We start from the raw sequence: 26097 nt of genomic DNA, 5'->3' as shown, positions 1-26097 counted from the left end.
AAGATGCGAAAATTTCATTTTAGACTAATTTCGAAAAACTCTAAATGAATTTTTTTCATTTTTCTCGCTTTACTCTAGCACAAAAAAGATATAGAAAAATGCACAATAATCACCTACCTTCAGATTCCTCGGATCTTCATGCTCAATCCATCTAAAAACTATCAGAAGATATTCGCAAAAGACTTACAAACGGCCCTTTAGCGTTATTATTATAAATACCATTAGTGTCTTATTAATCCAGCTTCCCGACAAATACACACGTTGACTCACTCACTAAAAGCATGAGAAGAGGAGACAATATGTAGACTCCACTCCAGAGAGCACCTCCTGCTTTGTTTTTGTGCTTCCTTCGGCACTTTGTTTATTAATTACTTTAATAAAACTAAGCTTATTTATAGTTCTAAACATGGTTAATTAATTCATACATGCATCATCCATTCAAATGCACAGCACGACAAAATGGGACGAGACCGACGCTTAAGGCGTTGTATATTCATATTGAATACTGATGTGATGACGTCGCAGGGGAGGGGGATTCGTTGCTTTCATTGGACTTTGATTGCAGGGTTCAGATTGTCTGATCGAAAGGCTTGCGCCTTCTGGTAGACTGGCAATCGTATATACGGGAATGACAAAACGATGTCGCCTCACACCACAACTCACAGAAAGGAAAATGACACAACGATGCCTGAGGCTGATTGCACGCTGCACGGCTGCAGCCGTCCAGGCAGCAGATATGCAGAATGCCTACAGTTCACGAGGTGTGTTTGGGTATTATGATTATGAGGGAGGGAATTTTTCGTCATCATGGAGATGAAAACCAAACAGAAATCTCGTGAGTCGTGATCAATCGAGGCTGTGTGGGGTCCATTTGTTTTTCTACGGTCGGTCTACTCCAGGCCCAATCACGAAAACTGCCAATTTACTCACTGGCTCTGGCTCTGTCTCCAACTCAGTCGCTCCATCTCTGGGCTGAAGTCTCAACTCTCTTGTCACTGTTTCCCAAGCCTAACTCTTCTTTTTACAGAAGATTCTACTCAAATTGTTGACCTATTTGTGAAGCTCTTTCTCCTTTACGGTTTGAGTTTCAACTCTGCAATTTCACACTTCTTTAATATTTTTCTTCTCTCTCTCTCTCTCTCTCAAATCTAGCATTTGCATCATATCTGGTATCTGACATGGTGGTTGAGCTTCTTGGGCGGTTCCAATTCGTCTTATCTCTACATATGCATATGTCCAGATTCTTAATAGTTCTTCACAGTGTTAGAGATCTCGTTGATCGAAACATGTCTGGTTCCCAGGTCCAGGTGTGCGTTTATTTTCTTTTATTTATTTTTTTGTTCTTTTGCTCTAAATCCACGGCTGAGATTTTCTTTTTCCTTTTTTTTACTTCGGTTCTCTTCTTGCTGTAATTTTGAAATGCTTTCGTTTTTCTTGAGTGTCCTTTTTGATTTCTTCTTGACCTTTGGATGTGCATTTACTCTACGAAGGTTTCTTTGCAGTACGTTTGCAGAAGCAGAGAGATGTAACTCTGATAGGTTTTATGTGCTTCTGGCTTTTGGCTTTGATTTTCGGTCCTCGACAGAAATGTCTTGCTTTTAATCTATGTAATTTTAGATTTTCTATTTTTTTTTTTTTACATTTTGTTCCTTTCTCTTTGAATGCTATTTAACTGTTTTCTAGGTTGACCGCATTTAGCCGCTCTGTTATTTCTTTTGACTTTTCTTATTTCTTAGAGAAGCTTGTTTTGAATTTTTTGAGCTCTTGAAAGGAAATTCTAGGGAGAAATTTCTATCTTCTGTTTTAGAAACTCTGCATTTTATGCTTCCTTTTCTTATTCTGGTCTTATGAGGTTCATGTACTCTGGCAAGAAGCTTCTGCACTTTTAGGGTTTCCTTGTCTCTTGGACGAGTCGCGATTTGTAACAGAATGCTACTTAGGTTTCTACTATTGTCCCCTTTTTTGTTTTTATTTTTTGGTGGCCTAGTGAATGGAAAATGAATGTACCATGTAGCAGATTAGCATGTCCATTCAGTTTTAGGCTTCAGAGAAGATCTATTTTTCTTGGGTTATCTGATAGATTCTCTGATTTCCATCTCATGAATGGGCAAAACTCTACCCAGTAAGGTTTGTATGAAATTACATTTATGGGTTTTAGACATATTCACACGATATAGGACTCATCTTATTCGCATGATACAAGGTGAAGTCTGTGCAATATTTTGGTTGTACTTTTGCATTTGTTTTCATTTTATGATGTCTTTGAGTTTAATTAGTGTTATTTTTCCTGAACGTATTTGGCCAGGACTGAAATCTTTTGTAAGAAATAGGTTCATCAAACTATTTATCAGAAAAAAAAAAGGTTCGTCAAACTTAAAATGGATCAGTACGAAATACTAGAACAGATTGGAAAGGGGGCTTTTGGTTCGGCACTCCTCGTGAGGCATAAGCACGAAAAGAAAAAGTAATGATTCTGTCCACCTTATTACCCTTTTCTCTTTCTCATGCATTTCATTTGTAGCACTAAATGATCTTGAAATGGTAATAAGTGTTTGATAGCATTTTGTTACCTTGTGACTTAATACTTTGTTAAAATTTTCTCTTGCTTTTCAAGATATGTCCTAAAGAAGATTCGTCTTGCCCGCCAGACAGATAGATGCCGGAGATCAGCACACCAGGAGGTTGGTTTTCTTTAATTGTGGTTTGTTTTTCATTTTTCTTTTCCTTTTGTTGCAGTCATATCTGATTTAATCATTCTCATTATTGAAGAACTCATTTTCATCATTTTCATTTTAATTGTAGAACTCATTTAAAAAGGGTAAGTGATATTATAGGATTGAAAATTTTGAAATGGAAGGATTGGATGTTATCTGTTACAGTAGAGTTGTTTGAAACTGAGTGTCACAGTAAGAACATCTCCCACAAATTATAAAAGGAAAATCACCACTTTCAATTCCACATTTTAGGTCCTAAGATGTTGCCTTTGTTTACCAAAAAGGAAACTAACTTATTTTCAACCTTTGAAATGAATAAAAGAGTAAAATGCTGATTTTTTTTTTCTTGTGTAGATGGAGCTTATTTCCAAAGTACGAAACCCATTTATTGTGGAGTACAAAGATTCTTGGGTAGAAAAGGTCAGTAAGTGATCTTCTTTGAGAATTGAGGCCACCTAGGGTTATTGATTTTATTTGATCATGATATCTTGTATCTGTTTCTATCTTCAACATTGTGTTAAAGATTAAGTATCTCTTCATGCTTCTCAGATGAAGATGTTTGTGCTTGTGCAACTTTGATGTTTCCTGCAACTTTATGTTATGTAACCATGTATTATTTCTCTCTCTCTCTCTCTCTCTCTCTCTCTCTCTCTCCATTTTTCCTTAGATCTCAAATGGATTTCAATGTTACAAAATTTTATGTTTTCTTACTTGGTGCAAGTTTCTATGTGGAATGAAGTATGTGTGACGTATCCATGTGAAAAGATTGTAATGATGTTGTTCCCTTGTATCCTGAAAATGAAATGTTTTATCTGATCATCTTCAGTTGGAAATAAAACTTATTTGATGCCTTTTACATGGTGCAAAACTTCTAAAGGGATCTTTCCATAATCCTTATCCAATATTTGCATTGTTGATGTCTTTGGTACAGGGTTGCTATGTGTGCATTGTGATAGGTTATTGTGAGGGAGGAGACATGTAAGTTGATCTTTCTTGCAGAAACCATTTATTTGTGAAGTGATGGACATCTGGATCATGAAGCCTTTTGTGCATTTTGTACAACTCTTATCTTTTTTGCCTTTTCATTTGGTTGTATAGGGCAGAAGCCATTAAAAAAGCAAATGGTGTTCATTTCCCTGAAGAGGTTGTTCACTTTGGAGTAACAAAGCTTCTATAATTTTATGTACTTTCATTTTATGTGTTAAAATAACTTTCGACTTTAGGTCCTTCTCTTTGGCACTTAGCATTCAAAATGTGTACAGAAACTCTGCAAGTGGCTTGTTCAACTCTTAATGGCTCTTGATTACTTGCACATGAACCATATTCTTCACCGTGATGTAAAGGTCAGTAGCATCTCTTTGTGCTTTTGTTGTAGTTAGCTAGCAGTTGCTTGTGTCTGTTATTTCTGAAGTATTGAAGCTGGTTTATACTGATTATTCCACATTCTGTTCAGTGTTCAAATATATTCTTGACCAAAGATCAGGACATACGTTTAGGTAGGTGAATGACATTATTTGCATGCAGATTCATGAATTGCATCATATATATACTAAATCAGCAGTTTGTGTTGATCTACAGGTGACTTTGGCCTTGCTAAAATGTTGACATCAGATGACCTTGCCTCCTCGGTAAGTAAGAAGGTTGATAAAGTGGCTCTACTTCCAGGTTCAGACTGCTGTGTCTAAGTAGGGATTTTCACCCATAATGCAGGTTGTGGGAACCCCTAGCTATATGTGCCCTGAGCTTCTTGCTGATATACCTTACGGTTCTAAATCAGATATTTGGTCTTTGGGTAACCTTCTATTTTAAAATGTTATGTAGTTTTGTTTGAATATCCCTTAGGTGGATATGTGATATATATTTCATTCTGTACGTTTTCCAGGGTGCTGTATGTATGAAATGACTGCTCACAAGCCTGCTTTTAAAGCCTTTGTAAGTGGAAGCCCTCTTTTTGCAATCCTATCTACCCAAAATATGTATATTGTTTGTTTGAGTTCTGTAATGTTGCTACACTAAAAAGAATGTTTCTTGTGTTTAGATATTAATTGCCAGATTGGCTGAAACCTTATGGCATTATGTCACTCCTTATCTTTGTTTGGAAAATATATATGAAATCCAGTGCTTGTTTTTGAACTTTTGGCACCTGAAAATTTATCCATAGATACAGACAGATCACTAAATGAGGACTTTTACTGGCTGCTTGAAAAGAATGAATTTGTTCTGATTATCCCAACATTATTGAAGTCCAAGAGAACATGAGGTCACTTGAAAATACCCATTTTATTCTCAGCTATTTTATATGGTAGTTACTTGGATTCTCTGCAACTTACATTTATACAGAATAAGTTTGTCACGTGTTGAAGTCTTCTTAATGTGCAATGAAAGAAATTAATGAAGTAGTTCATGTTGTCTTTCTACATCAAGGTTTAATGTGCTAAAGTACAGAGTTTCAAAGTAATAACTTATAAATGGTGCTTGTAAGTTAATTTTACTGTTATGTCATTCTTTGAGACCCTCTGTGTTGTGGATATGAATTTTACCTTACGTTATTTGTGGAGCTAGCTCCTTAATTGTTTCAGCATGTCTGTTTAGTTTTTAACTGCACCAAAAAGATATAAACCAGGTTGTGTTAAAAGCAACTTATATGGAATTTTGCCTTTTGCTTTCTGAGCAGGATATGCAAGCACTGATCAATAAAATAAACAAGTCCATAGTGGCACCACTTCCTACCATGTATTCTGGGGCATTGTGAGTATTCATCTTATGGCATGTTATAGCATCCAGTCCTCATAATAACTTGTGTGAGTTTTACATGAAAAGTCTGTTAAATGAACCAATTTCTGGTCATTTCTAATTTTTTGTAAACAAGTCGAAAGAGGACCAGAAGCCATAATCTTAATAATTTGTTCCTGCCCCCAAGAATGTTCCTCATGAAATGCTAGTGGGTGGTAAAAACCTGACCATATAGCTAGTATTCCTCTTCTTGAACACACATTTCATAAACATTTAATGAGATCAAAGCATGGCAACAGCACATGGTTTAAGATCTGGGAAAAGCCTAATTTATCCTGTCCTTGGTATTTTAGTTGGTTATTTGTTATTGTTCATGTTTTATCATATATGTTCTGACTTTGATTGCTTTTATGGTTCTCTGGTTTTTCTTGTTTGCATATACAGTCGGGGGCTCATCAAAAGCATGCTGCGGAAGAATCCAGAGCTGAGGCCAAGTGTATGTACTACTACTATTACACATATCAACATGCACATTTATGTTTTTACCTAAAAAACATGCACATTTATGCATGTGAAACCTCTAGATGGCCAAGTTGTTCTGCAGATGTCACTGTATAGTAGCAGTTATTTGTTCTGGCCGTGGAATCCATCATTTGGTGGGTCCATCTGGAGATCCTCAAGGAAAGATAATGACATAATTAGGTTGTTTTAGCCAAGCTGCAATTATGAATCCTTTGGACTGTGTTTGGATCAAGATGGACGTTGAATTGAATTCTGCTCCATCATCCGTTCCAAGGGGATTTATGTCTTTAATAAACAAAAGGAGAATTGTTGAAAAATCCAAGTAATATTGGATCTTCTTTCTTCTACCAACTGACCTAACAGAATGCGAAGGGAATGGTTATGAATGTCTAGTTACATCACTTTTTGGTAAACTCAATTTAGCTAGCATTAGTCCCAACTATCTGGGGTTGGCTACTTTGCTTCAATTTTTTGCTATATCTCCTAATTGGGGCCCAAAAATGTGGGTACCTTGGCTGTCACCGTGTGCTATGGTACTGGTTCACCTACTATTGGAGAGTATAGTCTACATGAGTTGAAATTTATTTTCCTATGGTACTTATTTTAAATATTTATTCTCAAGTTCTGTCTCTCCATTACACTTCAGTCTGCAGAGCTGCTCAGGCATCCACATCTTCAACCTTATGTTGTTAAGGTTCATCTGAAGATTAATAGCCCTAGACGGAATACTTTAACAGTCCATTGGCATGAGTCCAATTTGATGAAGAAAACTAGATTTCCGGACTCAGAAGTCATTCCTTTCAAGGACAAAGAGAAAAGGCGATCATTCAGCAATAATAGGATCTTGAATCTATGTGTACCTGAAGAGGATTCTTTAAGTACTACTCGAAGAAAACAGGAGCTGTCGAGTTATCTGGATCAAAAGCTGTCAGAATTATCGGTTGGCAGCACCCATTATGAGATAGGCAGTGATAAGCGAACAATTGTGAAGACAAATATTGCGAAGACACCAAGATTGACTCCATCAAAAGTTTCTGCCACTCCTAGGACACGGACAGGACCATCAAAGTTTGGTTCAAATCGTGAATCAGTAAGCTCATCACCCTGACATGATTTGTAGAGATCTTTCAAACCCTTAAATGGTGGTTATAGAAGAAGCACTACCTTAATAAGAAATTGTCATTCCTAGCAGCATTACTGTGGTATCCAATTTAGATATGCATATTACAAAATAAACTTGAGTCATACGGGTATAATCATCTGATCTGCTACGCTTTTTAGTGGCATAGGGAAAAAAAGACTGGGTCTACAATCATGCATTATCCTGTCAACCACTCAATTGAGTCTTATAACTTTAGCATCATCTGGACCCTGCCTGTTCTTAGATTGTAATATTATAATTCTTACTAGTTTCTGCTACTTGTATTTATTCCTGTGCCACTTTGGAGTTAATCGCTTGTTCATTTCTTGATTGCATTATATGCTCTTATGTGCAGTTTCCTATGTCACGCACTCCAGCAAGTAAATCTGCTCGGTCCACTCGTCGAGCCTCGTTGCCATTGCCTACAAGAGCTGCAACCCTGGAAACCCCTTATAGATCAAGTGTTAGTCTTCTCCGACGCATGAACTCCCCTGATGTGTCTGTGAATGCCCCACGTATTGACAAGATAGCTGAATTTCCATTAGCCTCATCAGAAGATCCCCTCTATCCCATCCGTCGAACATCATCTGCACAAGGGTCTACCAGTTCTTATTGTTGTGATCACTCAATCACAAAGGACAAATTTTCAGTCCAAATTCATGATAGAAACTTTTTGAGGCCAAGCTTCATGGATGGCTGGAATGGGATTGGACGCAGCACCTTTGAGCTTGATGTGGAGGATGGAAGTGAATTCTCAGATAGGAATCCAACAGTTGGCAGCAGGGAATCATCAGATTTACGGCAACATCGGTTTGACACTTCATCATACCAGCAACGGGCTGAGGCATTGGAAGGCTTACTTGAATTTAGTGCACAACTTTTGCAACAACAGAGGTTTGAAGAACTTGGTGTATTATTGAAGCCGTTTGGGCCTGAGAAAGTCTCTCCAAGGGAGACAGCTATCTGGTTGACTAAGAGCTTCAAGGAGAATACAGTAAAGCAAGAAGGTTAAAGAATTAGAGACCATTGCAACATGTATGGTACTAGAGTTGGTGCTTCAAATTTTGAAATAAGTTTCAGAACCGGCGGGGTAAAATAAAATAAGAAAATGATGTCATTAGCTGTTTTGTGGCTTTGATTGTCATTGTCTGCAACTGCAAGAATCGGCAGCAAGTGGAGTGGAAAGTTTGCACGCAGAGGTTGCAAAATGGTGCCTTGCATTGACTTGAGAGTTCTTTGGGACGATTGTATGTGGAAAGTGTTTGTCTCAATGGTTGTTTTTAAAAATGTTGGCGGGAAAATGGATAGTTGTGCCGGTCAGATTGTTGAGAACTAAAATATCATGGACGGATTTTTCCAAAGGCAGGGTAGAGATTTTGTTCCAAGTGCCGAATGCCTGAGCCCATGCGGTCCAACCGTGGATCACAGAATCTTCCACAATGGTGATGGAGAGGGCTTAGTTAATCACAAACTCAGTTTTAAGTATGTTGTGCAGCAGCCAGCAGGGGCACTTCCTTTCCATGATGCTAACAATAGCAATATAGCATTTGGTGGAACCTCCTGTGATCTTCGCATTGTCATGCAAAATTTGGAGGTCTTACAAAAGCTACAATGACTTGGTTTAACCCTTAACATGAGCATGTGTAAGTTCGGAAACACCCATGTTTTATATTATGAAGGATATGTAGGTACAATACAACAAGCACAACATTCAAATTTTTACCACACCAAACTGTTCATGTTTATCTGACCATGAAGAAAGCTGTCATAACCATACGTTTGTGGAAAAAGACGGGGCAATTCTTGGCTTGTTAATCGTTGGTTAGCATTTATTTTACATATACAGCAGAGATGTAACGTATTAGATATGGAACTGTATTTGATTTTTTACCCTACTTGATATAGATAGTTTTCATATCCATTTCTCCTTCACAATTTGCGTAATAGCATTCCACAGGCAGTCAGGCATGACTCCTGAATGTGATTTATAATTTTCCAACTTGCAAGGTGGTTCATTCTTCATCTAAGCTATGGCCTACGGGTCACGGTCCCTTTGGTTCACAGTCCGAATCGGGAATGGTTTATTCTCATAGATTGTTTGGTTTAAATAGCAATGGGAATAGAAATTGGAATCGGCAGGAATGGGATTTCATTCCCAATAGAGGGACAGGGAATGGCCATCCCTCAATCAAACAGTTAGAATTGCAATAGCCCATTCTGATTTTGATTTCAGGCCCCTGTTACTGTAAACCAAACAGGGTCTTAGTTTTGTTGGCTTTAGGGTCTGTTTGATTCGCAAACAGGACTGAAATTGGAACCGAAATCAACTACTCTTGATGCTTGTTTGGTTCAATCAGGAATCAGAATCCGATTCCGATTGTCTTGTTTGGTCTATTGGGAGTTGAAAAAGGAATCAATTGAAAATTTTCAATTTTGTATTAGTTTATTTATTATTTTCTTACTATTTAATTAATATTTTATAAATATAGAATTATTATTTTATTAGTATTTAATAATTAATATCTTAGTATTTATCATTAATTTATGAATATTTTATTAATATACTAGCGGGACTCATGCGGTGCACGGGATTTGTTAAGGAAAGCTAAATAACAAAACACATAAGAGTATATACAATTGTTTTATATTTTTAACTTTTTAAATAAGATTAATTATTTGTATTTTATAATATTTTTAATAACTTTTTACAATACAAAAAATAACAATAATTTATTTTAGTTAAGCTTGTTCATCAAACTAATGAAACCAACCAACCTAACCAACTCGACCCGAATTGTTCAGTTTCTAATATTTCCAGTTGAAATTGGGATTAGTTTCGCTGTGGCCATTTGTAAATTGACCAAAATCGAATGACCCAATCATAGATATATATTAATATTTTTATATTCTAAATATAATTTTTTTTAATACAGGAAAGTGGGAAATTCTCATATTTCTTAGTCTCAAATATTTTATGTTATAAATTTATTTTTTAATAATATTAATGTACTTTTTAAAATTTAAAATTAAAATTTCAATGTAATCTTTTAAACCAATTGAGCAAATCAAAAATCAACCCAAACCAATACAACCCGATCTAGTTGGTTTTCATTAATGGTCAATAGTTTTCGGGTAACCAACTCCCCAACCTGACCATGTTGATTTGGTTAGCCAAATAGCCTACAAATGAACTAAACTAGGTCGTGATCAACACTCTTAATTTCATCTAAATTAATATTTTAATCTCTAATAAATAAAAGTAGTTTAATCTCCAATAATTATTAAAAATTTATAGCAAAAATGCACAATAATTGAAAATATATTGATAATAAAAATAAAATAATTACAGAAATACTAAAAATACTAAAAAATATATTAAGTTAGTCAATAAATATTGTAATCTCAAATAATAGTTTAATCTCTAATAAATATCAATGAATAAAGTACAAAAAAAATACAATAAATACAATAAGTATTAATAAGCGAAAGCTAAATAATAGAAATGGTCATTTACTAAAATACCCTATATAGTTTCATGGATTTACTAAAATATACCCTATAGTTAAAATTTTACTAAAACACCACTTATAATTTGCAATGGATTTAATCAATCTTCTATTAGATGACAGTGGAAAATGACAATATTGACCCTAATGTTCATTTAAATAAATTTAATCAAAAGAAAATAAAAATAAAAATATTGTTTTTGCCCTTTATAAGATACGGGCAACCACTCTATTGGCTATATTTGGTTAATTTTGTATTTTGTATAAAAAATTGTTAAGGGTATTTTTGGAATAAAAAATCATGGACCTAATGATGAAACAAACACTCCTTAATGAAAGGTTGATGAAGTAAATAAGTTATAAAATATATGGGATGTTTTAATAAAATGAAAACTATAAGGTAGGTTTAAGTAAATATATAAAATTATAAGATGTATTCTAGTAAATGAGCCTAATAGAATCACATAAGAGTATATAATTTTTTTATATTTTCAACTTTTTAAATAATTAATAATTATTCATATTTATATATTACTTTTAATATTTCTTTTATAATACAAAAATAACAATAAATTTTTTATATACTACTTGGGACATTACAGATTAGCCGAGTCAGTGCACGGGAAGTCCAGTTAGGAATTCGATTGAACGTTGCGTGTTGCGCAGTATGTTATGCAGTGTGTGTGGTGCATGCCGTGCAGTGCGTAAGGTGTATGTCATGCATTGGATAGTCAACTTTGTGAGGCAATCAACATCTTTAATAATTTAGAGTTATTGATAGTACATTCTGAGTTTGTCGGTTCCAGTTCCTTTGTATGGGCCTATTGCCAAGGTTTTCTAGCCTATAGGTGTCAGAGGCGATCGACCACCGCAACTGCTGAACAAGCATTCTGCAAAAGAAACCATCAGTACGATCAACTTCAACTAACATGAAATCAAAGAATGAGTACAGACATACTGCAGTAGCTTGGCGAAGGAGCGAGGATTCCATGGTTCCACTCGTCGTCTATGAGGCCTCCCGCCGAATGGCCATAGTCATGATCCCGCGGAGAAACTACTCGGCTACGCCCTCCGTCTCAAGCCCATCCTCAGAATGGATAGTCCATTGCAGCATGTGGAGGGTCGAGCTGCTACTCCCAGGTACATCCACTTGCGGAGAAGGCGGAATCGCAGACTGGTAACCCTCCTTTGGGTCAACTACCACGACATCCTCATCATCGCCCCACTGCCTAGCCCACTTCTGCTACCGGAACGCCCTCTCGGTGGACCTCGACAGAATCGTGTTAGAAAGGGGTTAGGCCCTCGCACCACCTCGGCTATGCCTCTGTTGCCCGGCCATCATTTTGCGGAGGATCTCCTCCTCGCTCGCCATATCGACACCTGCACAAAATGTGAGAAATTAAGTTAGTCAAGACAAGTATAAGCTCGGAAAAAATAATCAACAAAAGGATTGAAGCAACAAAATGGACCGGCCTCTCCACACATTAGCCCGACATAGGTTAACATCGAGAAGGACGTGTACAGAATTACATTGACCTCCTGAATCATGTTTATGGCCGCCCTCTCCTCCTTGGAAAGTTGGTGCCACTTGGATTGTGGCACCTTAGTCCTCGGAGCCTGGAGCACGGTTGGAAAGGGAAAACCCTCGGGACAACCCACAAAGAAAAATCCCCCCTTCTAGTACTTCACCGAGGATGGGGCCCCGACCAGTCCTTGATGCGTTGCATGAACGAGAAGTAATAATAGCCCTCCTGGTGATGCTTCAGTTGGAGGAAGTAGCTCACCATCCCTAGGGTAAGCTCGAGATCATGGATGAAGCAGTACAATATCAGGGCGATTAAAAACCTAAAAGAGTTCGACATCAACTGCACCGGCAGCACCCGATACCACTCAAACACCCCGACTACTCCCTTGTGCAAAGGGAACCTTAGCCTAGCCTCCAAACTCTTTTTATACACACAGAGCTCACCTAGCTGAGCATTTGTGGGCATCTCACCAGCCACAGACATCTCAACTCGTGCTCCTCGGGATTGCAGTACAGAGCCCTAATTCAAGCAATATCCTTGGGAGTCAAAGAGTAGGGGGTGGTCCCAAATCGATAGCCAGCCCGTGCAGGAATCTCTACTTCCACGCTCGAAGACCTAGTCTCAGCCTCCTCACTTCAATGAATCTCCCAGAATCTAACCCCTCAAAGCCCTCAGCCTCAGGCCCCTACCCTCTGGCCGCAGTGAAAGACCCTAGCTCAGACTCGTAATGAGAAGCACTAAAACTAGAAGAGGAGTCAGCGGAAGAAGAATGGAAGGAAAAGGAAGACATCTCACCGAGCGTAGGACCGCGGAACTAAACCAAACACCAAGCACTGAAAATCACCTCTCACTGAGCTCTCTAAGCAACTCCTCTCGCAAATGATGAAGAAGAAATGCTCTACCCCACCCCCCCCCCCCATTTATAACTTCCAATGGTTTGAATCAAAGCAAGATCAATGGCTAAGATCAAGTGCTGCTTTGACAAGCTCGGGAAGACCAATTGGTGCCTCCGCCCTCCGCACGCACATAACCTTGAGAAGCAAAGCAATGCTTCTAACGACCCATTTCAGAGACGGTACGCCCATCGACCCGACTAGACCAGCCCAGATGAACCAGTTCAACCTTGGACCATGCGAACCAAACCAGAAGCTCAACCAAACTACAACTTTGAGTTCCTCAACCGACAATTGAACACCTCTTCCGTGCTACACCTCGATTGAGCACTTTACTCTTCGACTTCGGAACTGAGGGAGTGGTGTTCGGGTTATGGTTAAGTTGGGACAACACTGCTGGGATTAGGTCTTATCTGGAAGACCTCGACGGTTAATCACATTCCGACAACCCCGGAAGCCTAATCTGATCAGGACACAAATCTTTGGTTATAAAAAGGTACTCCCCACTCGAGGTAAGGGATCCAACTCTAAACACCCATACTGTTACTCTGCTTGGACCAACACTCATTCTCAACTTCTCGGCCCGACCAACTATTGCCTTCTACTGACTTGAGCATCTATCTACCCGGGGATAACTCCTCGGGCCTCTGACTTGTTTCTTGCTCACAGATCTCATTGCGCGGTTTCATCCTTCCACCCTGGCTCCACCCAATTGGCAAGGATCATTTAACTGTGACCTCGGTTCTTGCACCACATAGGATCGAGCAGCATCAGGTTTATTCATCAAACTGATGAGACTGACCAACCCAATCAACTCGACTTGAGTTGGTCGGTTTTCTAGTATTTTATGTCGGTTTTTGTTCAAAAATTTCCCAATTCGACCAAGTTGGATCAATTTCACTTTGGCCATTTGTAAACGAACCAAAATCGAACGGCCTAACCTTGGATATATATTAATATTTTATATTGAAAAATATAATTTTTATATATGGAAAAGTGGGAAATTTCCCATATTTCTTAGTCTAAAATGTTTTATATCATAAATCTAATTTTTAAAGTTATTTTTTAATAATTAAATTATAATTTTTAAAATTAAATTTAATTTTTAAGTTTAATTTTGAACCAACTGACCAAACCAAAAAATCGACCCAAACCAATACAACTTGAGTGGGTCAATTTTCACAAAAGGTCAATTGGCTTTAGGTGACCAACTCCCCAACCTAACCAAGTCAATTTGGTTGGCCAAATAGCCTACGACCGAATCAAACCAATTCATGAATACTCATAATTTCAGCTAAATTAATAGTCTCATCTCTGATAAATAATAATAGTTTAATCTCCAATAATTATTAAAAATTTATATAAAAAATACACAATTATTGAAAATACATTGATAATGAAAAAATACAATAAATACAACAAGTACAATAATTTAAATTTAAAATTTTCACTAATAGTAGTTTAATCTCCAATAATTATTGAAAGTTTTCTATTAAATAGAAAAACAAAAAACATTTATACATAATCATTGAAAATACATTTATCACAAAAACAATAAATAATTAATTACTGAAATGCCATAAATATTAATTTTAGTATATATACTTAGAAAAAAATACAGATTAAGAGTTTAAAATTATACTAATAAATATTATTTTTTTTGAAAATCATTTTCTTGAATTATCACTTGATATAAGTGAAATTAGTTATTTACAATATTATGTAAAAATATTAAATTATTTTTAATTTCAATATTATGTTATAATTATTTTTCTACTTTTCAGATTTTTTTTTTAAATTTATTACATATTTTCTTTATTTAACTATTTAAAATCTAGTTATGTTAAACATTTAAATATTTTGTTATTGAAAATACCTAGTTATTTAAATAATTAAATAATATGTAAAATATTTAAAATTTAATTTATTAGTTATTTATGGAATTAAATTATCCATCAAATCATAATCTATGCTATTATTACATAATTTCATTATTAATTTTGTAATATATTAAATTATTATTAATTTAAATATTATGTTAAAATTATTTTTTGCTTTAAAGAATTTTTTAAATTTATTGCATAATTTCATTTATTTTAACTATTTAAATTCTAGTTATGATAAATATCTAGTTATTTATATATTTAAATAATATATAAAATATTTAAATTTTTTGTTATCTAAATTTTATTGATTTAAATCTTTACATATTATTAACTGTTAGAAAAACATTTAAATTGATGATCCGGAAAAACATAATTTAAATTGTTAGTACATAATTTCGTGATATATTTTGTAAAAACATAAATTTATTTAGTAGATAATTTCGTTATTTTAACAGTTTAAAATATATTTATGATACAAATTTATTTATTTAAATATTTAAATAATCTATAAAATATTAATATTTTTTTAATTTTATTTATTTAAAGCTATTACATATTATTAAATATTTGAAAAGAATTTAAATTGATAATCCAAAAAGACATAATTTATATTGTTAGTACATAATTTTGTGATATATTTTGTAAAAATATAAAATTGTTATTTTTTGTGTTTTTAATAAATATTTTAAAATAGGAATTAGAGATAATTTAGGAGAGAAAATCTCTACTAAATTAGAGATAATTATGGAGATAAATAGGAATTAGAGATAATTTAGAATATAAATAGGAATTAGATATAATTCTGCGAAAGTGGGGGAGGTTGTTTATGATAAACTTTAGGAGAAGAGATTATTTAGGTTATTGGGAAAGTGCATCTCATTGGTTATATATATATATTATTTTGTAATTACATTAATAATATTTTTATTACTATATGTTATTAATATTTTATCATTTTAAAATTAAAACAAATCAAGGCCAATCAATTCTAAATGGATCCAATACAATCCAAATTGAATCAAACGCCAAAATAACATGAGAAATCTAGAAGATATATATATATATATATATAAACTGCAACACTTGCTACAATCCAATCTAGTCCAATTAAAATGCAAATGGATCAGATGGATCCAATTCAATCCAAAGTGAATGAAAAAAAGTACTTTTGTAAAAGTGTTTTCATAAAAGTTCTTTTGTAAAAGTGTTTTCATAAAAGAAAAGTGTTTTCATAAAAGTTCTTTTGTAAAAGTGCTTTTATAAAAGTACTTTCATAAAAGCACTTCCGTAAAGGTGCTTTCAAAAAGTACTTTTGTAAAAGTGATTTAGTGTAAAAGTACTTTAATTACGAATATGGTATTGTATAAGTGTTTTCATAAAAGTATTTTTATAAAAGTGCTTTCGTAAAATTACTTTTATAAGTGTTTTTGTAAAAGTGCTCTCATGAAAGTACTTTCATAAAAATGCTTTCATAAAAGTGTTCTCATAAAAGGGCTTTTGTAAAATTTCTTCTATAAAAGTGTTTTTATGCTGACTTCAGTTTTGATGGGTTTCAAATTGGACAAGGGTTTGGCCTCATGATCGGATTATTGGGAATTTGGTTTAGGTTCGATTTAGACCGATAAGAATATGGGCCAATTTATTTTGGATTTGCCCAATCCAATAATTATAACAAACCATCTAAATCCAATTTGATAAGGTTTGGATCAGATTGGATTCAATCCGAAACTGCTTCATTGACAACCCTAATAGTATGATTAGTTTATAAATGTTTTAGTAATATTTTATTATTTGTTTAATTATTAATATATTCTTATTTTATTATTATTATTATTATTATTATTATTATTATTATTATTATTATTATCATCATCATCTTATTATTACTTTCATAATATTTTATTATTTAGTTATTATATTTTATTATTATTTTATTGTTACTTTAATTATATTATATTAATATTTATTGTTATTTTATTATTTTATTATTAATATATTATTATTTTTTTATTGCTATTAACTTATAATATTTTAATTTTTTATTAAAATATTAGGGTTTTGGGGGCTTTTTATCATAGGTTCTATACCTCTTACAAACTTAGGAATGGGAATCCCATTCTCGTGGGATGAGGGTGTGGGGTGGGGGGACTGGAATGACCTAGGGGTGCAAATGGATCAGATCAATGATCTGATCCAATCCTATTTGATCGAATTCGGATCACCCCTGTTCGGATCTTTGGATCCAATCAGATAATAGGATCCAATCAGATAATAGGATCCGATCAGAAATCAAATCAGATTCGGATCACCCCCTATTCAGTCTGAGAAGATTTGATTCGATATATATTAAGAGGTATTTTAGAAGGAATTTTAGATGGGAGAGATAGCTTAGGAGAAATTTTAGGAAGGCTTTGCTAAGTGTTTAGGAACATGAGAGAGAGGGAGGGAGTTGGAGTGGAACTCTAGTAAAGAGGAGAGGGCTGCCACGTGGATATATGGAAGGGTTGGGAAGGGGTAAAGGGAGAAAGGAGAGAGGTTTAAGGAGAGAAGAGAGAAGGGGGAATGATAGAAGGAGAGGGGTGCTGACATGGGACTTAAATCGCTTTATAATATACTAGTAGGGACCCGTGCGATGCACAGAAAAATCTAAAAGATTGAATAATTTTATTTACTATTAATTAATTGATAAATTAACAATTAAAATTTATTGTTAATCAACTAAAAGTATTCAAAGTTATTGTTAATATTTAAAATTTTAATAATTGTAATTTTCATTTAATGTTGACTTAAAAAAAACATTTATTTTTAATTTAATATGAACTAATATTTTTTAATAAATTTAATTGTATTAATCACTTGTAGTAATTTTAATAATTGTTATTATTTTCATTATTTTTAAATGAAAATTTGGTTGACTTTAAATAAATAAAAATAATTACAAAAGCTAAATTTTTTATTAATTTCACCAATAATTAACAATTATATAGGAATGGCAACAAGGTGGGTTTGGGGTGGGCCACCCCATCCTTGTTCCCTCCCCATAGTCAAGACACTCTACCCCATCCCCGCCCCGTCCCCAGTGTTAGGTAGGTTCAGGGCAAGGCACCTACTCCCCGTTAAGGATGGGGAATCCTTAAATTTCCCTGCTTCGTCCTCAATGTCAGGTGAGTTCAGGGCAAGGCACACATTCTTCATCAAGGATGGGGAATCCTTGAGTTTCCCCGCCTCGTCCCTAGTGTTGGGCGGGTTCAAGGCAAGGCACCTATTCCCCATCAATCCAATATTTTCCAATATAAATGAACTAATAATTTCATTTTCCATTATAATATCTTATTCCCCATCTGCATTCGGTTATTAACTATAATAATAACAATAACTAAAATTTTATACTTTTTGATAATTGTATTTACCCAAAATATTTTAAAAAGTCATGATGAGTTAATTAATAACAATATTTATTAATTTTTGGTAATTTACTAACCATATTTATTTATTAACTTTTGGAAATAACACTATTTAATATTCATTGAATATGGTTGAATTAAATATTAATTATATTTAACTATTTATTAATTTATATGAATTTTTTGAATGAGAGAGTGGATATAGATTAGGGAGAGAAATTTTAGGAATTGATTGGGAGTGGGGTAATATGATAAGATCCTAATGGCTTAGAGGAGATACCTTAATTAGGAGAGAAATTCTAGGAATATTTTTAGGTAGTTGGGTTGGGAATGGTGACATGGATTAATGGGAGTGGTGGGAAGGGGAGAAGAGAGAGAGTCAAAGAGAATGTAGGGCGGGGATAATGGAACAAGGAGAGGAATGTTGACGTGGACCATCTTTTATATATATGTATACACTAGTGGGGACCCGTGCGGGCTTTATTAAAAGAACTTGAGGCAAAATGAGATAGGGGTGTTGGTTTAGCAGGTCTATCCCAAGCCCAACCTAACTCAACCAAAGATTTTGCATAGGTTGGGCTTGAGTTTTCAACTTCAAGTTGGGCTTAGGCCAAAAAACTCAAGCCTAACCTAAATTCAGGTTGGACTTAGGTTGAGGCCTTGGGTAGCTTGAGCCCAGTTTGACCAATTTGAGCCCGCCCAACATTTTGTGATATACATATCAATATATTATCAATATATTCTACTTAGAACAAAGTTCGACATGTCCAATCCCAAGCTTAGCTCAAGATGTTGGATTAAAGCTTGGGTTAGGCCTAGGTTGGTAAGAAAAATTATTGGTAATTTTCAATTACTATTGATAATTTACTAATATATAACAAAAATAGAATGATAACAATTATTGATAATTAATTACTAGCCCAGACCCAAGTTACCAATGTTGGCACATGCTCAAATTGGGTTAGGTTGAGATTAAACTAACTGAGGCTTCAACCCAAACCCAACCTGAGTTTAGGGGCCTTAAGTTTTTCAGCCTAAACCTAACTTGAAGTTCAACAACTCAAGCCCAACTTGTGCAAAAGCTTGAGTTGAACTGGTTTGAGCTCAAGTTAGGCCCACCCAACCCAAGGTACACCCCTAACTCCTTTTGCCTCACATTCTTTTAACAAAACTCATGCATCACAAGGTCCCTGCTAGTAATTAATAGCACTAATTTTAATTTATAGTTACGAATAGTAATATTAATTACTAAGAGTAGTAATATTTTATTGTATTTTTTAATTATTTATGAAATAGTTAATAATTATTTTTAAAATTTAGAATTAATATTTAAAAAATATTTATAAATTTAGGGAAAATTCCTTATTGGTACCCTAAACTTTAGGGGTTGTGTCAAGTCAATCCCTGAACTTTAAAACGTATCTATGCAGTACCTTGAACTTTCAAAATGTGTCTAATAGGTCTTTGCCAGTAATAGCTCGTTAGTTAACTTTAGAAATGTCAAAACTATTCATCATGTGTCATCCAATTTTCTTTATATGCCACTTCCACATAAACCAATTTAAACAAAACTCCTTCCATTTAAATCTCGATGCCAATAAACTATGTTGTCATTCCACCTTGCACCCTAGCTGAGATAGGATGGTTGTAGTAACAACCCAATATGGATTTTAGAATATATAGGAAATTTTCATCGGCTACATGATATTTAAAAAATTAAAGAATATACAGCAAACCTGGTGGTTTTAGCTATTGCCGGAACTTGGTTAGTTTTCGGCATCGTTGTAGCAATGGCACAACTCTTCAGTTTCAGTGTAAAAGACAATGAACAGTGTCTTCTTTCAAGGGTAGTTTTGATATTTTAAAAGTTTTAAGTGACACATGTCATCACATGATACAGATAACTCACAGACTGTTAACAACAAGGACTTATTAGACACATTCTAAAAGTTCGATGCACTGCATAGACACGTTTTGAGGTGCGGGGACTAACTTAACACAACCCCTAAAGTTCAAGGCACTGATCAGGAATTTTTCCATAAATTTATAATTATAGTTAAATCATTCTTAATTATGAACTAATGAATTTTATAATTCTTAATTTATAAAAATATTACTAGTAGTAATTTTGGTAAACTATTAGTAAATTGTGGACAATATTAGTAATTAATCCCAAAAAATATTACTGAAATGAAAAATATTAATTATTAAAATTAGTAATGTTGTTTGGGAAACATGAGTTGAGATAATTAAGGAGAGTAGTTATAAAGGGTGCTGAATTGGCTTGATTGGAGTGGTGAAAAGGGGAGAGCAAAGAGAATCAAGGAGACTGGATGGTGGGGTGAATTAAGCAAGGAGAGGCATGGTAATGTGGACCCGCCTTATTATATATATATATATATAGATAGATAGATAGATAGATAGATAGATAGATAGATAGAATTTGAAAATAATACAAATTAATTGATCATAGTAAAAATAATTTAATAAATTACTCAAATAAAATAAAAATAATTATTAATTATTTTAACACACCGATCATATAGAGGTCCATATGTAATAGGAATTCCTTTCAAATGTCTAAAGCCAAATATTTCCCGAGACCGAATTTCGAGGTCGAATCCAGTGAACCCGTCAATTCGCAGGGAGCGTGCACCCTCCAATGGGAGGCGTGCACATTGCCCATTTCAAATCTAACAATTTTGTTAGTGTTAAGTTCGTTTCATGTTCCGGTTAAGTGAGTCAATCCGGTTCAACGTTGGGAAGAGACAAAACCATCAATAAAAAGCCTTTTTTTCCTCACATTCATTTGAATTCTCCTTCCCCCATTTTCATTTTCACCCGAGCCCTACCCCAGGAGGAAGAGACCACCGGCAGCAATTTCACCAAGCTCCGACGGCATGGAACCAACTGGCGATAAGAATAAGCCGAATCCCTTCTTCTCATTCTCCTTTCACCGAACTCCAACGACATGTAGTCAACCGGCGGTAAACGTCCTTACTTCTCCTTTTTCTTTCAACCCTGTTATTCATTTTCATTAATACCTTCTTCCTTTTCTTTTGACAAGAGACCACCGGCAATGATTTCATTGTTTCATCAAGCTCCAATAGTGATTGCCTTCCAATTCTGATGGCATGTTACTTAGCGGGAGGTTGGTGCCGTCAAGCTCAAAGAAACAATTGTGCCTCCGATTTTTCACATGTTGTGTCGGTTATGACGAACCCAAACGGCAAACGATATTAAATGGAAAACAGAAAGAACCTTATTTCCATTAAAGGGGTATAAGTATTTGTTATTTATATGTTCTAGGCAAAGAAGTTGATGCCCTTGAAGTCACGAGAACATATGGAGATTTCATCGGAGCCTTTTAATTTTGAGCTTCTTACAGTTTCTCCGATGAAGTTATTATCGAGCAAAATCCAATTTGCTCTTATTGGATTAGTTGGCATGCTTAATACCAGCAGTGCTATTCAATCATTGGAGTAGGATGACGAGACAAGTTCGGTTCGAATTGGAGTGAAGGGAACTGGAGAGATGAGTTGTTTGCATAAAAAAAAAAGAAAAAGAAAAGTTTGTTTAATTGATGCAGAAGAGGTTCCATTTACGTTCGAGTAACACATGGTTGTGGTTCAAGTTCCATGGCCCACACAAATGGATGTTTTTTTGAAAGCCACAAAAAATGGATTGATGTTTGATTTTTATTGAACTAAATTTATGTAATGTGAATAGTAGTAAAGTGTGCTCTGTTATTTATTGTCTGTCTTGTGCGTTAAACAGTAACTTATATTCATTTTTTCACAAAACAACCAACTATGATATCAAGAAAACTAAACTTGGTAACTAATGTGAATGAAGAACTAGTATGATAAGTGATGCTGCATGATTTGGGCACTCCTACTTAGCTGTGACCTGGCTTCTGACTGGAACGAACGGCACCTGAGAGGAAGGAGGAAGTGAAAGGTTTCTAGGGAGATATCCTGGTGGGAACACTCCGATGGCTAAGTTAGAACTGAAGGAAATCTCAAAGAGAGTAGAGAGTAAGAGTGTTCCAAGTGCTTAAGCTTCAATACTTTTTCTCTGTATGGGTTCGGGTTCTTTTATGTTAGAGTCAGGTCATACCTAGCATAACTGCCCTCGCCCTTGCCGTTACTGCCAGGGCAGGTGTGGCAGGCACAGGTTGCCGCCACAAACTGCCATTGCCAGGTACGGGCCTGACAGACGTGTCATGCCCTCCAGAGGAGGCAAATAGAAAGCCGCCTGGTAGGCAGAATGCCGCCTGAAGAGAGATCAAAGCCCTGCCACTGGGTTCGGTGGGTACGGATGTCAGAAAGGGCTCCCCATTGCTTACCGAGCTACCGCGCACCGGACTGTATAGGGCAGGTTTGTCCCTGTATCGAGGTGTTGAGGTGCCGACACTGGGGGGAGGGAGGACGATGCTGCCCCAAGGTGCAGTCGGGACACTTAATCACGAGCTAGGGTGCTCCCCTATCGGGAAGGGAGAGCTTCGGACCCCTTAGGGGGAGCTCGGGCCCTTGGGAGAGCTTGGGACCTTTCATATTTGGTGGGAGTCAAAATTAGCCAGGCGTCGGTCCCCGGCGAGTTGCTTAACTTGCCAAGTGGCCAGCGTTGGACTCGACGTGTTTTTCTCGTTGAGTTGCGGTCGTGTTGTCAGGCTAAGTTGTACACTGGGCCAAGTCATGTGCACGTGTCCCCGGGCTACGAGGTCAGGCCAAATCGCCCTTCATCAATTGCCCCCCACTCCCCGTGCTGGGGGTGGCGACCCAACGTGTAGAATTCATGACCCGCCAGGTGGATTTGGCTTGGTTCTCGTGCCATTCTGTCGGGTGGCTCGTTGGCCAGACCGCTCCGGCACTTGGTTTGTTCTGAAGGAAGACCTGGGTCGTGTACAACTTAAGCGCGGATGTCATGCGATTTGGAGTTTGCGGACACCAAAAAACGCGCTAAATTGATTTCGCCTTGAGAGTCCCGCAACCGGTTTTCTTGAGGACCGTTAGATCGCTTCGATCCTGGCCATTTGCGCATGGGCCCATCGGCTATAAATATCAGGGGACCTTGGTCATTTTCTTTCGCCGCTAAGTACCTTTCGTCTACCTTAAGCTTGCGTCTGGGGTCTTCAGCTCGGGTCTCCTAATTCGGTTGCGTCGTTTTCCTGGTGAGTCCTCGAGTTTCCCTTTCTCCTTTTTTCCTCAGTTCATTCCCTTCCGTGTCTAGCGAGGACAGTCTTTTAGACGAACCCGACGTGGGTACCTCGGGTCGGGGTGACCCAGCCGTCGCTCGTCCTTCCCACGAGGCTCGGGTGACCTCGGGCAAACTGGCGTCTACCTCTCGTCGAGGTCAGGTGCCGGACCAGTTCGGCCCATCCGTCATGACGCAGGAGAGGCTTCAACACCTCATCCAGCAATTCAACCTACCCCAGGAGTACTCGTACAGTCTTCCCACCGGCAACTTCCCTTAGGAGCACGGTCCAAATGAGATATCTCATCTGGAACAACTAGTTGGCGGGCTTTGTTTCCTGCTCCACCGCCTTATTCCCGAGGTGTTGAGGCGCTTCAACATCACACTGGACCAACTCCATTCCAATTCTATTCGGAACCTAGTCGGGACTATCTCCCTCTGTTCCGAGCAAAACTTTTCTCTAGATGCATATATCCTCTACTCCATCATGCTAATAAAAAAGAGTGCCTCTGGCACTCCACCCGAGCACGGGCAGACCTACTACCTATCACCTCGCTCGGGTTTCAAAATGCTACACAAATTCCCAAGCGAGGTCCCGGCCTGGAAGAGTGACTACTTTGTAGTCTGGAGTAGCACGGAGTTGCCATTCCTTACCAACTGGAGGGTGGCCACTCAAGCTCCCAACATTGCTCTTAACCAGAAGACATGGGAGACCTTTCACTCATGGGCTCAGGTCGGGTTCGATCACAAGGACTACATTGCTAAAGAAAAGCTCATTCAGGCCGGTTTGAGCCCGGGTAGGTCGATTTCCACTTTAGCATTTTGTTCAATCCGCCTAGTGTCTTCGAATTTTACTGACGCCGAGCTCTGTTGCAGGTCCTATGGAGGAAGAGAGGATTACCGGTATGAGGCTCCTCTGTCAGATGAATAAGAGAAAGAAGCAGGCTACCAAGAAGGCACGCGTGGAACCCTCAAGGACCCCTACCCCTAAGCCCAATCTCCCGTAGGTCCCCTCCTCGAGGCCCGAGCTCCCTAATACCCCTCCTGTGATAGACTTCAAGAGGGACTTTCCACCTCGAGGGCCTAAAACGGCGGCAGAGTCGATTGCTGAGCCAGCCGGGGCTGCCGCTGAAGTCCCAAATCCCGCTGGGGCTACTACCGAGGCCTCGAATCTTGTCGGGGCTGCTGCCAAGGTTTCCAAGGGATCGGCCCATCATGCCGCGGATACGGCGACATCCAGCTCGGAGACTGAGGAGGAGGCAAAGAGCATTATGAATCCTGATATCGGCCTTGAAAGAAGTAAGGGGGCTGTTATCACCGCAAAAGTTGTGGATTGGGCCGAACTCTCTCCTGGTCAGCTCGAGGCCGGCGCTGCAACCCATGCCATGGTGGTGAGTTCACTCCCTTGTAGCCACCTCTCTCTCTCTCTCTCTCTCTCTCTCTCTCTCTCTCTCCCTTCTTTCCTTCCTCTTTCTTTAGTACTGACCAACCCCCTTCTTCCAGGTGAACACCGTTGTGCACGCGCTGACCTTCCAGTCTGACAAACACTTGAGGCATGCTCTGGCTGTTGAGGAGTCATCTCGCGCGACTCACACGGAGCTGAGGGTAGCTTGGGGCAAGATTCACTAGTTGGAAAGTGACGCTACTGCCCAGAAGAGCTCTATCGAAGCCCTATTGTTGGAAAAGGAGGAGCTAGCCCCAGAGAGGGATAGGCTGAAGGTTGAGGTGAACAGGCTCAGAGCGGGTCAAGAAGCCTTGAAGCTCGAGGTGGAGAGTCTCAAGGCGTGTCAAAGGGCTTCGCAGCTTGAGGTGCAGGGGCTCAAGGAAGCAAAGGGGGCCTTGGAGCATGGGGTGGAGTACCTCAAGGCCGACATTAAGGAGAAGACAGAGATCTTCAACGAAGCTCTCGGGGAGGCGAAGGCCCAGGCTGTTATCGACTATGTCAAATCATCTAGATTTGACAATGTAATGTCGAAGGCCTACTGTAGGGGCTTCAAGCTCGGTAGGTGGTGGATAAGGCGCGCATACCCTGACCTTGACATAAGTGCCTTCACCACTTATAATATTACAGACAACATGGCTTGTCAGGTCGCAGATGACCCAGATTCCAACAATGAGGGCGGCGATGAGGAGCACGATACTACCGACCTGGCGACACCCCCGAGGAGGCCTCCGAAGAGGCCCCGAGTAAGGCTGATAAGCCTTCTAAATAGTTGTGTGCTCCTTGTATTCCCCTTTTCTTGTTTCCTTGTATTTGGGATTCTGTAATGAAATCACGTTTATGACCCAGATTTTGTAACGAAATCACATTTGTAATGAAATCACATTTCTTGTTTCTTTGTATTCTCCTTTGTGTGATTCACTTCTGCTAGAGTGTTTGCTTTATTTGAGCTGTTGAGTTAGTAAATTCATCCTCGAGGTGAGCGACCCTTTACCGTTGTCACCCTGAACTGTCTTCCTACACTTAGTAGGGGTGATCATCAGGTTTTAGCGACATACGCAGGGGTAGGCATACTAAGGTGCGTGCCCAACCTGCCTACTTAGCTATTTAGGTTTGCGTTTACCTCTAGCCACGT

The 26097-nt window shown here is 37.4% G+C and overlaps 1 protein-coding gene and 1 long non-coding RNA gene across 6 annotated transcripts; both read left to right on the top strand.

Annotated features, from left to right (window-relative positions):
• The first annotated feature begins 702 nt into the window (after window positions 1–702).
• LOC148879155 (serine/threonine-protein kinase Nek2-like) lies at window positions 703–9031 on the top strand. 5 transcript variants are annotated; one of them, XM_088960577.1, is made up of 15 exons: window positions 703–1307; window positions 2306–2464; window positions 2615–2681; window positions 3069–3134; window positions 3646–3692; window positions 3813–3858; window positions 3977–4057; window positions 4168–4210; window positions 4293–4342; window positions 4425–4506; window positions 4597–4646; window positions 5389–5462; window positions 5892–5943; window positions 6616–7059; window positions 7466–9031. In XM_088960577.1, the coding sequence occupies exons 2-15, from the start codon at window positions 2379–2381 to the stop codon at window positions 8120–8122; spliced, it is 1845 nt and encodes a 614-aa protein (XP_088816703.1). In that variant the 5' UTR covers window positions 703–1307; window positions 2306–2378; the 3' UTR covers window positions 8123–9031. The 5 variants fall into 5 exon arrangements, with proteins under 5 accessions (XP_088816703.1, XP_088816704.1, XP_088816707.1 ...); XM_088960578.1 differs by having other exon boundaries at window positions 951–2203; XM_088960581.1 differs by having other exon boundaries at window positions 955–1078.
• Window positions 9032–21133: 12102 nt separating this feature from the next.
• LOC148879154 (uncharacterized) lies at window positions 21134–22083 on the top strand. Its single transcript, XR_016105492.1, has 2 exons — window positions 21134–21312; window positions 21393–22083. It is a non-coding gene; the product is annotated as an uncharacterized LOC148879154 (long non-coding RNA).
• Window positions 22084–26097: the final 4014 nt, after the last annotated feature.

Source organism: Nelumbo lutea, chromosome 1 (genome assembly GCF_056320005.1).
Source record: "Nelumbo lutea isolate HS-2025 chromosome 1, American lotus-T2T, whole genome shotgun sequence".
Taxonomy (NCBI): Eukaryota; Viridiplantae; Streptophyta; class Magnoliopsida; order Proteales; family Nelumbonaceae; genus Nelumbo; species Nelumbo lutea.
The sequence above is the reverse complement of the archived record's forward strand: the minus strand, read 5'-3'. Positions and strand labels throughout refer to the sequence as shown.